Source organism: Chrysemys picta, chromosome 1 (genome assembly GCF_011386835.1).
Source record: "Chrysemys picta bellii isolate R12L10 chromosome 1, ASM1138683v2, whole genome shotgun sequence".
Lineage (NCBI taxonomy): Eukaryota > Metazoa > Chordata > Testudines > Emydidae > Chrysemys > Chrysemys picta.
The window spans coordinates 348244527-348258519 of NC_088791.1; the positions used below are offsets into that span (position 1 = coordinate 348244527).

A 13993-nucleotide genomic window follows, 5' to 3' on the forward strand; every position below is an offset into this window, starting at 1 on the left:
TTGGTAGATGTGCAGGTGAACGAGCCCTGATGGTATGGCTGATGTGATTAGATCCTATGATGGTGTCCCTTGAATAAATATGTGGACAGAGTTGGCATCGGGCTTTCTTGCAAGGATAGGTTCCTGGGTTAGTGTTTATGTTGTATGGTGTGCGGTTGCTGGTGAGTATTTGCTTCAGGTTGGGGGGATGTCTGTAAGCAAGGATAGGTCTGTCTCCTAAGATCTGTGAGAGTGAGGGATCATCTTTCAGGATAGGTTGTAGAAGGGTAGATGTTTGCTCAGCTCTTGTGATGTAAGGAAACAAGTCTTGTCTATTACTATGGCTTTGGTTCAAAGATTAAAAAAAAGGAATGTTAATATTTAGGAAGACACTTGAGTGAAATGGTATTATTGTCTATCTGTCTCTTTGAAGGTTGTGGTAACCCGTATCTAAACTATTTAACGGATAAATTACCCTGTTTGGGAGAAGGAAAGTTAAGTCTATTGTTTTCTCAGGCCAAAAGGCTGCTGGAAATGTATAAAAACGCTGGGACAAGATCCTTCTTCATCTCAGATCTGCTTGGGGTTTCAAGAAGGGGAAACCCTAAGCCATAAGAATTGAGATCCCCAGTCACTAACTGGAGTCACCCTGAATATGGACATTGGACTATAACCTGTGAACTATTTCTAAAAGGACTTTTGGCAAATACAAACTCATCTCTGCTATGTATCCGAACCTCCAGAATTCAATTCAAGTTTGTATGTATATTGATCTTTTAATGAACACTCTCTCTCTTTTCTTTTTTAATAAATTTTAGTTTAGTTAACAAGAATTGACTACAAGCATGTATTTTGGGTAAGATCTAAGTTATAATTGGACCTGAGTGTGTGGCTGACCCTTTGGGATTGGAAGAACCTTTTGTTTTATATGATGAAATAAGATTTTCAGAATTTTTCATCATATGTTTGACATGTGTATCTGGATGGAGGCCTGAGGCTGGGTACTTTAAGGGAACTGCATTGTTTGGACTTCTGAGTAACCAGTGAGGTAATACAGAGGCTGTTTTGGGCTGGCTTGGTAAATTTAAATACTGGAATATCCACCAGTGTTTGGGTTTTGTCTGCCCCATTTTGTTTGCAGTTCACCCTAATTGAGTGATCTCAGCTGGCTCCCATGGGCAGCATCGGTACATGTAGTTTGAACCCATTGCCTTTTGCCCTGCCCTCTGTCTCAAGAGAGAACAAATTGTCTCCATCTTTTTTATGGCAGCCTTTCAAATACTCGAAGTCCGCTATCATGTCCCTCCTTAATCTCCTCTTTTCCAAACTAAACCTACCCAGTTCCTTCAGCCTTTGCTCATACGGTTTGCATTCCATCCCTTGGATCATCTTTGTCGCTCACCTCTGAATCCTTTCCAGTTTCTCTACATCCTTTCCACACAGCGGTGAAGAAAGCACACAGCACTCCAACTGAGACCTAACCAGCGCTGAGTAGAGTGGTACTATCACCTACCACGACTTGCGTGCTATGCCTCTGTTAATGCAACCCAAAATTGCATTTGCTTTTTTTGCAACAGCCAAATAATCCACACCCCTGAGAGCTGTCACTATATCAACCTAACCCCGGTGTAAACAGCATGAGGTTGATTGAACAATTCTTCCATCAACTCGCTACCACCTCTCGGGGAGGTGAATTACCTACGCTGACAGGAGCATCCCTGTCATCCATATAAGTACAAAAACAACAAGGAGTCTGGTGGCACCTTAAAGACTAAATAAATCTGTTAGTCTTTAAGGTGCCACCAGACTCCTTGTTGTTTTTGTAGATACAGACTAACACGGCTACCCCCTGATACTTGACATCCATATAAGTAGTGTTTATACTTAAGCGCTTTGCAGCGCTGCTGTAGTGTTTTAAGTGTAGACAAGCCCTCAAGCAGATCTTCCACAAGAGCATCCAGTCTGGATCTACAGACATGGGGAGTTGGTGAATCCACCACTTCCCTTTGCAGTTTGTCCCAACGCTTAATCACCCTGAGTGCTAAACATTTGGCCCTTATTTCCGATTGGAATTTGTCTGGCTTCAGCTTCCAGCCATTGGGTCTTCCTCTGCCTTTCTAAACTAGAGAACAGAGCCCATTAGTACCCACGGTTTTCTCCCCATGGAAGTCTCTGCTTGATTGTCTTTTTGATGAGATAAATAGATGAAGCTCTTTAAATCTCTCTCTCTGTCAGGCATTTTCTCCAGTTTCCAATCATTTTTGTGTTTTTTTGCTGCACGCTCTCCAGTTTTTCAACATCCTTTTTGAAATGTGGAACCCAGAACTTGGAGCAGTCGGTTTCATCAATGCCATGTGCAGAGGTAAAATCCTTCCCATGCTCCAACTCAGCATTCCCCTGATTATGCATCCAAGGATCGCATTAGCCCTTTTGGCCACAGCATCGCACTGGGACCTTATGATTAATTCGTTCTCCACAATGACCCCTAAATCCTTTTCACAATCCCTGCATTCCATAATACAGTGCCCTAGCCTGGGGGTCGGGCCTGCATTCCCTGTTCTGACAGGATCACTTTGCATTTGACTGTATTAAAACATTTTGTTTGCATGGGCCCAGCTCAACAAATGCTCCAGATCAATCGGTATGCCTGCCCTGGCCACCTCATTGTAACCACTCTGCCAAGCTTTGGGTCGTCCGCAAATTTTACCTGCAGTGATTTTCTATTTGCTTCCAGATCATTGATGAAAAAATTGAATAGCATTTGGCTTAGAACTGAACCCTACAGAACCCCACTAGAAACACCCCCATTCACTGACAATGGCCCATTGACAACTGCTTTCTGAGATTGGTCAGTTAGCCAGCTTTTAGTCCATTTAACATATGCTCCACTGATATTGTATAGTGTTCGTTTTTTAACTGAATGCTTTCCCCTGTTAAATCAAATGCCTCAGAGAAATCAAAGTCTATTGCATCTGTTTGGTTCCCTTGATCAACCAAAGGTGTACTCTCATGAAAGAATGAAATCGGATTTATTTGACAAGACCTGTTTTCCATAAACCATGGACTGGCATTAATTTTACTCCTAGACTTTTTTTTTAACTTATCCCGTATCAGCTTTTCCTTGTTTCCTAATCTTGCAATATTTTTTTTAAACTTTCCCTTTATTTTTTAATAGTTTACATATAACGCAGAACTGTCCTGTATTTGCCTTTGGTGGTGGTGGTTTCTGCTCCTGCCTGATTGCCTACTTCTGGTTCCGAATGAGATGTGTAGTTGATCCGTCAGTTCGTAACTCTGGGGTTTGTAACTCTGAGGTTCTGCTGTAGATGCTGTTTAACATCCTCCTTGACTGCTAATGGACTGGAAAGTGTTCCATCACCAAGTGTGATATAAGTACCTCGTACTGCTTCTTTCCAAATGCAGAACAAAAATATTTCTTGAACACATCTCATAGACTCATAGACTTTAAGGTCAGAAGGGACCATTATGACCATCTAGTCTGACCTTCTGCACAACACAGGCCACAGAATCTCACCCACCCACTCCTGTAACAAACCCCTAACCTATGTCTGAGTTATTGAAGTCCTCAAATCGTGGTTTAAAGACCTCAAGGTGCAGCAAATCCTCCAGCAAGTGACCCAGGCCCCACGCTGCAGAGGAAGGTAAAAAACCTCCAGGGCCTCTGCCAATCTGCCCTGGAGGAAAATTCCTTCCCGACCCCAAATATGGTGATCAGTTAAACCCTGAGCATGTGGGCAAGAGTCACCAGCCAGCACCCAGGAAAGAATTCTCTGTAGTAACTCAGATTCCACCCCATCTAACATCCCATCACAGACCATTTGGCATATTTACCTGCTAATAACCAAAGATCAATTAATTGCCAAAATTAGGCTATCCCATCATACCATCCCCTCCATAAACTTATCAAGCTTAGTTTTGAAGCCAGATATGTCTTTTGGCCCCACTACTCCCCTTGGAAGGCTGTTCCAGAACTTCACTTCTCTAATGGTTAGAAACCTTCATCTAATTTCAAGTCTAAACTTCCGGATGGCCAGTTTATATCCATTTGTTCTTGTGTCCACATTGGTACTAAGGTTAAATAATTCCTCTCCCTCCCTGACATTTATCCCTCTGATATATTTATAAAGAGCAATCATATCTCCCCTCAGCCTTCTTTCGGTTAGGCTAAACAAGCCAAGCTCTTTGAGTCTTCTTTCATAAGACAGGTTTTCCATTCCTCAGATCATCCTAGTAGCCCTTCTCTATACCTGTTCCAGTTTAAATTCATCCTTCTTAAACATGGGAGACCAGAACTGCACACAATATTCCAGATGAGGTCTCACCAGTGCCTTGTATAACGGTACTAACACCTCCTTATCTCTACTGGAAATACCTCGCCTGATGTATCCCAAGACCGCCTTAGCTTTTTTAATGGCCATATCACATTGGGGGCTCATAGTCATCCTGTGATCAACCCATACTCCGAGGTCCTTCTCCGCCTCTGTTACTTCCAACTGATGTGTCCCCAATTTATAACCAAAATTCTTGTTATTAATCCCTAAATGCATGACCTTGCACTATTCACTATTAAATTTCATCCTATTACTATTACTCCAGTTTACAAGGTCATCCAGATCTTCCTGTATAATATCCCGGTCCTTCTCTGTATTGGCAATACCTCCCAGCTTTGTTTCATCCACAAATTTTATTAGCACATTCCCACTTTTTGTGCCAAGGTCAGTAATAAAAAGATTAAATAAGATTGGTCCCAAAATCGATCCCTGACGAACTCCACTTGTAACCTCCTTCCAGCCTGACAGTTCATCTTTCAGTATGACCCATTGTAGTCTCCCCTTTAACCAGTTCCTTATCCACCTTTCAATTTTCATATTGATCCCCATCTTTTCCAATTTAGCTAATAATTCCCCATGTGGAACCGTCTCAAATGCCTTACTGAAATCGAGGTAAATTAGATCCACTGCATTTCCTTTGTCTAAAAAATCTGTTACCTTCTCAAAGAAGGAGATCAGGTTGGTTTGGCACGATCTACCTTTTGTAAAACAATGTTGTATTTTGTCCCAATTACCATTGACCTCAATGTCCTTAACTACTTTCACCTTCAAAATTTTTTCCAAGACCTTGCATACTACAGATGTCAAACAAACAGGCCTATAGTTACATCTACCTTTTCTGCAACATTAACAAGTTTCCTTTCTCCCTCTAGGAATTGGCCTGTACCTTTTCTAGGATTTCTTTTCTTCTTAATATACTTAATAACCTCCTTTTTGTTCTCCTTAGCCCTGCAAAGCATGAATTTCCCCCTGATGTCTGTAACATCCCGTATCAATTTTCATAACTTCCAATTTGTATTGCTTGCTATATATTTTCCCTTTTTCCCATTTGTTATATGTTGCTTTCCCCCCCTTAATTGCTGCCTTCACTTTGCTACTGAACTGGGTTTTTAACCAAAGTTCTCCACTTTCTTGATTGTGGAATTATGGCTTCTTAGCTCTGTAATAAACTCTTCTTAAAGAACTCCAAAGTTTCATTCCCATTTTTCTGTCTAAATTTTCTCCCAATCAGTTTTGCTGATAATTTGCCTCAGCTTTGGGGAATTAGCCCTTTTGAAGGGTATCTGTAGATAGATATTATTGGTTGGGATCTGTTCTCTGTTTGTCCATTTGAATGTAATCGGTTCCATACTTTTATTTTGTTCTCCTCTATCCTATGCTGCCTTATTTGTCTCTTCTCTAAACTAAACAGTCCCAGACTTTTCAGTCTGTCTGCATACACCAGCCTCCATGCTGCAGCGGGCACTCAAGGATCATTCTGGGTGTTTCATTGAAATCAGTGCAGGTGGCCCAGAAAAGTGCATGATGCATGAATCTTTAGGAACACCGGCCTTTACAGAAAACTGAAAGTGGGGACTTTCTTTCCAGACAAGAAGATCCCCACAGGGGATGTTGAAATGCCCATAGTGACCCTGGAAGACCTGGCATACCCCTCAATGGCAGGGCTCATGAGGCCATAGAAGTGAAACCTGGATAGCAGTAAGGAGCATTTCAACAATAGGCTGAGTAGGAGCAGGATGACCATGGAAAGTGCATTTGGCAGATTAAAAGCACACTGGTGATGCCTTTTTGATAGGTTAGATCTCAATGAAGAAAATATTCCCATGGTTGTAGCCATGTGTTCCACCTTGTATAATATTTGTGAAGGTGTCAGGGTTCCTTCCCCACTCTGAACTCTGGGGTACAGATGTGGGGACCCGCATGAAAGGCCCCCTAAATTTATTTTTACCAGCTTAGGTTAAAAACTTTCCCAAGGCACAAATTCCACCTTGAACAGTATGCTGCCACCACCAAGTGATTTAAACAAACATTCAGGGAGGGCCACTTGGAACCCAACCTTCCCCAAATATCCCCTCAAGCCCCTACACCCCCTTTCCTGGGGAGGCTTGAGACTAATATCCTCACCAATTGCTACAGGTGAACACACATCCAAACCCTTGGATCTTAAGAACAATGAAAAATCAATCAGGTTCTTAAAAGAAGAATTTTAATTAAAGAAAAGGTAAAAGAATCACCTCTGTAAAATCAGGCTGGTAAGTACTTAACAGAATAACAAGAGACTCAAGAACACAGAGGATTTCCCCTCTAGACAAAACCTTAAAGTTACAAAAACAGGAATAAACCTCTCTCTTAGCACAGGGGAAAATTCACAAGCTAAAACAAAAGGTAATCTAACGCATTTCTTTTCTGTTATTACTTACTATTTCTGCAAGACTACATGCTTAGTTCAGGTATATTTTCCCCTGCCCTGTTTCCTGGCTGGATCCGACAGACACATACCAAAAACTTTCCCCCTTGTCCCCTTCTTGCTCCTTTTGGTCAGGTGCCCCCAGGTTGATCTAAGCTTCTTAACCCTTTACAGGTAAAAAAGGGATTTTATGCTATCCTTAGCTGTATGTTTATGACAGAAGCTATGGGCGAAAAGTTTGCTCAGGGGTGCACTGCTCAGACAGAACACATGGCTGCTGATTTTGAGCACCCAGATACCAAGGCTATTAGAGGACACCCTGGGGGGCAAAATGAGGAAGGCTTTGTGGCAACACTTTGAAAATGAGAACGAGTAATGTTTATTGCTATGCATGGGATTATAATGCATAATGAAGTCCAGCTTTGGTATGTCAGGAAGCAGTTGTGATTGTTCAGGCCCAGGGTTCAATGTAAAGAAATGATGAAATGGCTTGCTGTTTGCTGATGCCACCTGCTATCATAACTTCAACAGAAACAAATGAAGAGTGCTTATTATCCAAATAACTTTCCTTTTATTGCCAAAAAACCCACAACACCATGCACACACACACAGCTGAGCATAAGTCCAGCTTTAATTTGAAAAGGTGTCTGTGGAGGTGGAGTGAGACTTCCCAGAAATTGGAAAGGAATGTGTGGGTGGAGTTTGGGGAGGACATGGCAAAGAGTTCTGAATGTGCTGAAGGGGAGGGCGGGCACCCATCTGCTAAGTCTGAAGCATCAGGAGGGACTGCAGCATGTTGTTCTGCCACTCCAAAACTTTTATCAGCCTCTCCATTGCATCCCTAGTCTATGCCTCATTTTCTTTTCTTTTCTGCTTGTCGCTTTCCCTCTACTGCCTTCATTCTATCTTGTCTGCATCAGAGTACTGCAGCACCCCAGAAAATATCTTCCTTGCACCGTCTTGAGCGCTTTCTTATCTGACAGAGATACTCGGCTGGAGTGGAGGGGGTGCCTCCTTTCAAGGACGTATCTGGAGAAGCACAAGTAACAATAAAGAGAAGCATTATTGTTAAGTACACATACAGCATTGAAACACTATATTAAAATACACTGCTGGTAACACACCAGTCACTTTCCCACTGATCCTTCACAAGCACACATGCCGGGGAACACTGCAAGCATGGTCAGTGTTCCCGGGGTGGAGGACGTTGGGCGTGGGAGAAAAGGGATGGGCCAATTACAGTTATAAAATCAAGCACGGTGTCTACACTGGCACTTTGGCAACAAAAATTTTGCGTAAAAACCTTCCAACACTCGTCAAGGCGGCTTTATTATGTCACTGAAACTGAGGAGTTCCATCATCGAAAGTGGCTTTGTAGTGTTTACACCTCTACTATTTCATCACCAAATGCTGCCTTTTGATGAAAAAACTTGGCAGTGTAGACAAGGCCTAGAGAACAATAAGGGATAACCAGTATACACCCATGTTTTCTGCTGGTGCCTGTTAAGGTTTCCCACACCACGATGTGTAGGAATTATTGATGAAGGGAACACCATAAAATACGGAATTGGCATTAGGAGGGTCAGTTGTTCATAATTCATTTATCTGAATAATGAAAATGTCATTTTTCAGTGTGTGAAGAGCGACCAATCTGCTTCATCCATGAGACCATCCTCCAGTTGTGCATGTAGTGTCTCATATTAACATTGTCTCTCCATCCAGGTATTTGTCCTGCGACCATTGCCCTAGACCCTGGGAACATACAGGAAGTCAGGGGAACGTACGGTTCATGCAGGAAACACCATTCTTCCTCAGCGTTGGACACCTTCTCCCCTTCACCATGTCAGATTCCAACTCAACCGACTTCACCAACCCCACCACCTTCATCCTGCTGGGCATTCCTGGCCTGGAGGCAGCCCATATCTGGATCTCCATCCCCTTCTGCACCATGTACGCCATAGCCATCTTGGGGAACTTCACCATCCTGTTCATCGTGAAGACGGAGCCGAGCCTCCACGGGCCCATGTACTATTTCCTCTGCATGCTGGCCGTCACCGACCTGGTCCTGTCTACATCCATCGTGCCCAAAATGCTGAGCATCTTCTGGTTCTATTCCAGGGAGATCAATTTCAGTGCCTGCCTCACCCAGATGTACTTCATTCTCAGTTTCTTTTTGATACAGTCTGGGATTCTCGGGGCCATGGCTTTTGATCGCTATGTGGCCATCTGCGATCCCCTGAGACATTCCACCATCCTGACAAACACTGTGGTTGCCAAAATTTTTCTGGCCGTGGTGCTGCGCGGCGTCATGCTCATACTGCCCTATCCTTTCCTGGCGAGGAGGTGGCCATATTGCAGAACCAACATCATTCCAAACACGTACTGTGAGCATATAGCTGTGGTGAAGCTGGCCTGCACCGACATCAGCCTCAGTAGTTACTACAGCCTCTCTGTGGCATTCTTTGTGATCGGTATGGATGTGTTTTTTATCACCGTGTCCTATACCCAGATCCTCAGGGCCATCTTCAGCCTCCCAACGAAGGAAGCCCGGCTGAAGACTTTTGGGACCTGCGGCTCCCACCTCTGTGTTATCTTAGCCTTTTACATCCCACATCTCTTTGCTGCCCTCACGCAACGGTTTGGGCACAATGTGGCCCTGCATTTGCGCGTTCTCATGGCGAACATGTACCTCCTGGTGCCCCCCATGCTAAACCCCATCATCTATGGGGTGAGGACCCAACAGATCTGGGACAGGCTGCTCCAGCTCTTTGCTAATAAAGTGACCTAAAGTTTTCTCCTGGTTCTCTAGCTCTCAGATCGAGCTCCATGCAGAGCTGGCTGGTGACATGGTGCTGGGCTCTCTTCCCTGAATCACTGACTGGCCAGTCAAAGAGACATTAAACCCTTTCCTGACCTTAGTGTGCTGTGTCAGCATGACAAACTGGGGAATCTGCCTATGTACAACTCATAAGGTTGCCACCTTTCTAATTGCTGGTAAATGGAAGCCTGAGGCCCCCCCCTCTGCTCTGCCTCTTCCCCTCAAGGCCCCGCCCCTCACTCGCTCCTCTCCTCCCCACCCCCGTCACTCTCTGGATCATCCCTCTGACACTCTGCACTCCAAAGCACCCCATATTTACCATGGTGATGTAATTATGGTATGTTCTGTACAAAATAGGCCCTGTGAGGTATCATTCTAAAAGTCTTGATCTGCTAAACATTGATATCCCCTTGGGTTGTATGCACTCTCATTGTATGTGAAGCTATGAAATCCTGCTATGTGTGAGTTACTAAAGGGTGATGTGAGGCTGGAAACACCCAAAACCAGCCTTTCAGGTACGTCAAAGGAGTAGCCAGACAGTGTGAATTGCTGTCGTCAACACCCATCCAGGGAACAATCCACTAGCACAGGAACTCTGCATAAGAAAACCTCCTTGGAGGGAGTACGGAGACGATGGAGAATGTTTGGCCAATGAGGGAAGACCCCCCACGTCACATGCACAGACTTTCCAGCAAGCCGAAAGAAACTATAAAAGATGGGGAGTGACATCATCACTTGTCTTCACTCCCCCACAACTCAGCACCTGCAAGAAGCTCAGGAAGACCAAGGACTTTGAACGGGGGAGGGGAACCCAGGCTGCAAAGCAGATGCAGCCTGTGCCTCAAGAATCTGTAAGACTGCTTGTATCATCAGTCAGGGTGAGATATTGCTGATTCAAATCCTATCTAGCGTGTACAACTCATAGACTGCAAGTTTGTTCGATTTCCTAGGTAACCTGCTTTGATCAGTTTATTATCTCTTATAGTCACTTAACAGCTATCAGTCTGTTGTTAATAAACCTGATTTATGTTTTATCTTAACAAGTGTGTTTTTGAGTGAAGTGTTTGGGAATCTTAGCTCTGTTAACAAAGGGTGGTGAATATCTTCCCTCCATCGAGGGGGAAGCAGACTATTTAAAGAGTTTACGCTGTACAGATCACTGTGCAGTGCAAGATGGTCTAATTCTGGATTTTTGATTCAGTAAGGGTGCAAGGCTGGCGAGCTAGGAAATTGGCTGTTGCCTCAATTGTTGGTTCATGAGTGGCTTAGTTAAAGCACTCAGGTAACTTAGTTGAGTGTGTGGCGCCACGTGCTGTTGTGTTGGGTGATAACAGGGCCTGGAGGGGCTGGCTGTGTGTCACCAGCAGAGCAGGGGGAGAGGCCAACCCAGCTTAATGGTTTGGGGGCACAGCGGTTCCAACAGCTTCCAGGCTTCACCCCGGGGGTACATCCCATCACAATCTCCACCTCTCACCCAGCCCCCCATGCTGGGCTCCCTCTGCTCTGGGGCTGGGATGGGAGCCGCTGCAGCCTGACAAGTAGCCTGCCTGTGGGTAGGAGGGAGCCCCGGTTAATGTCCCAACGCCTCCCTCCACCCTGAAGTAACCGGACATCACTATACATAGATATATGAAGAGAATGTTTAAGTCAGTTTCATGGTAGAGATGGTGAGCTTTAAAGTTGCAAAGAGTTCTTTCAAAATTAATCCTTAGGTTGCAGGCCAATGTCCAATATCAGGGTGATCCAGAATGGAACTGGAGACCTCAGTCTTGTGACTTGAGCTTCCCCTGATGAAGCTTAAGCACATTTGAGATGACAGGATCAGGACCCAAGTATTCTTTTATAGACCACTGGCAGGCTATTATAATGATGAATCCTTGCTTTGAAGTAGAATTACCTATTTCCTACATATATCCAGGTAACTCTTCCATTCATCAGAATAAGGTTATCACCACTTAAGCAGTTCATAGGTAGTTTACTACAAATGTCAAAGAGAAGTAGAGACAATGATGTTTTCACACCCAAGTTTAATTTAAATGTTAATATTTTCTTTTGATCTTTGACTCAATAGATATACCAATAGACAGGAATCATCTGTTTACAAGGCTAACATCTAACACAATATAAGTAAACACATACAATTAGCATTACCTCTAATTCTCTAAGAATACAGGTTTGCATTTCAAAGCTCTAGTCCATTTACCATGGCTATGTTGCTATTTATAGGGAATGGCCCTAATTACCATTTATATACTTCTCTAATACGTCTTTAAAGTTTGGATTTGGGTGAACTAGCTTGCTAGTTGCATAACCCTTTCTGACCCTGTGTCACACCTATTAACTCACGTTTGATTGTATGAACCACCTGTATCCTTTTGTCTTTGGGCTTTTACTGGACTCTTCGCTCAGGTTCCTTGTGCTCACAGACAGGAGGATAGGGCAAAGACATGTATGTATAAATAGCCCTTACAAGATCTCGCCCAGACAGAAGAAAGGAGTAACTGCATTCTAGCTAAAACCAGTGTTCTCCAGCTTCTCTACTGAGAGGTAGGCTTGGAAGGAATGGAAGCTACCCAGAAGAGGGAACAGAGAGAGGAGTGGTTGATCCAGTAATGTGTGTGAGGCTGAGGTCTGACAAACAAAGTGCAGGTGACACTCGCTGATCAATGAAACTGAGAGGGACGTTTTCAGGGTGTCACATATTGTGCGTGGGTTGGGTAGCGGGGAACACACTTTCATTTTCCTTTGCTCTGTACCTCGGCTTGGTTTTCTTCGGTGGTACAGACGGGAATGTAGTCTTTTTCAGGACATGGATAAATGTCTTAGGCCTGGTCTACACTACGAGTTTAGGTTGACTTTAGCAGCGTTAAATCAAATTAAGCCTGGATACGTCCACACGACGAAGCCCTTTTTTTCGACTTAAAGGGCCCTTTAAACCAGTTTCTTTACTCCACTGCCGACGAGGGGATTAGCGCTGAAATCGGCCTTTCCGGGTCGGATTTGGGGTAGTGTGGACGGAATTCGACGGTATTGGAAGCTATCCCACAGTGCTTCATTGTGACCGCTCTGGACAGCACTCTCAATTCAGATGCACTGACCAGGTAGACAGGAAAAGCCCCACGAACTTTTGAATTTCATTTACTGTTTGCCCAGCGTGGAGAGCACAGGTGACCACGCAGAGCTCATCAGCACAGGTAACCATGATGGAGTCCCAGGATCGCAAAAGAGCTCCAGCATGGACCGAACGGGAGGTACAGGATCTGCTCGCCATATGGGGAGACAAATCAGTGCTAGCTGAACTCAGTAGCAGTAAACGAAATGGCAAAATATTAGAAAAAGTCTCAAAGGCCATGAAGGACAGAGGCCATAACAGGGACGCATAGCAGTGCCGCGTGAAAATTAAGGAGCTAAGGCAAGCCTACCGCAAAGCCAGAGAGGCAAACGGAAGGTCCGGGGCAGAGCCGCAGACATGCTGCTTCTACGTGGAGCTGCATGCGATCCTAGGGGGTGCAGACACCACTACCCCAACCGTGTGCTATGACTCCATCAATGGAGAAGCACGCAACAGGGAAGCGGGTTTGGGGTACGAGGAAGATGATGATGAAGAAAATTAAGATAGCTCACAGCAAGGAAGTGGAGAAACCGGTTTCCCCAACAGCCAGGATATGTTTATCACCGTGGACCTGTAACCAATAACCCCCAAACTTACCCAAGGCATGCTCCCAGACCCTGAGGGCACACAAGGGACCTCTGGTGAGTGTACCTTTGTAAATATTACACATGGTTCAAAAGCAAGCGTGTTTAATGATTAATGATTAATTTGCCCTGCCAATCGCGGCCAGTACAGCTACTGGAAAAGTCTGTTAACGTGTATGGGGATGGAACGGAAATCCTCCAGGGACATCTCCAGAAAGCTCTCCTTCATGTACTCCCAAAGTCTTTGCAAAAGGTTTCTGGGGAGGGCTGCCTTATCCCGTCCGCCATGGTAGGACACTTTACCACGCCAGGCCAGTAGCACATAGTCTGGAATCATTGCATAACAAAGCATGGCAGCGTATGGTCCCAGTGTTTGTTGGCATGCAGACAACATCCATTCCTTATCTCTCTGTTATCCTCAGGAGAGTGATATCATTCACGGTCATCACCTGTTTGAAATGGTGTGATTTTATTAAGGGGACATTCAGAGGTGCCCGTTCCTGCTCGGCTGAACAGAAATATTCCCCGCTGTTAGCCACGCGGTGGGAGGGGTGAGGGGTGAAGTGATCATCCCAGAGAATTGGGTGTGTGGGGGGGAGAGGGTTTGTTGGGTTTGTGCTGCATGTTAACCCGGAAACTGCAGCCCCTCCTTTTACATTGCAAACCCATTTTAAATGGCCAACCCAACGGGTGTTGGGTATGAGAAATGAGGGCGCTGCTGTTTGAAACAATTCCCACATG

The 13993-nt window shown here is 44.6% G+C and overlaps 1 protein-coding gene across 1 annotated transcript; it reads left to right on the top strand.

Moving 5' to 3' along the window:
- Positions 1-1787: 1787 nt before the first annotated feature.
- Positions 1788-13803, top strand: LOC122173279 (olfactory receptor 52R1-like). Its single transcript, XM_065581878.1, has one exon. It carries the CDS (start codon positions 8528-8530, stop codon positions 9524-9526), a length of 999 nt encoding a protein of 332 aa, XP_065437950.1. The 5' UTR covers positions 1788-8527; the 3' UTR covers positions 9527-13803.
- Positions 13804-13993: the final 190 nt, after the last annotated feature.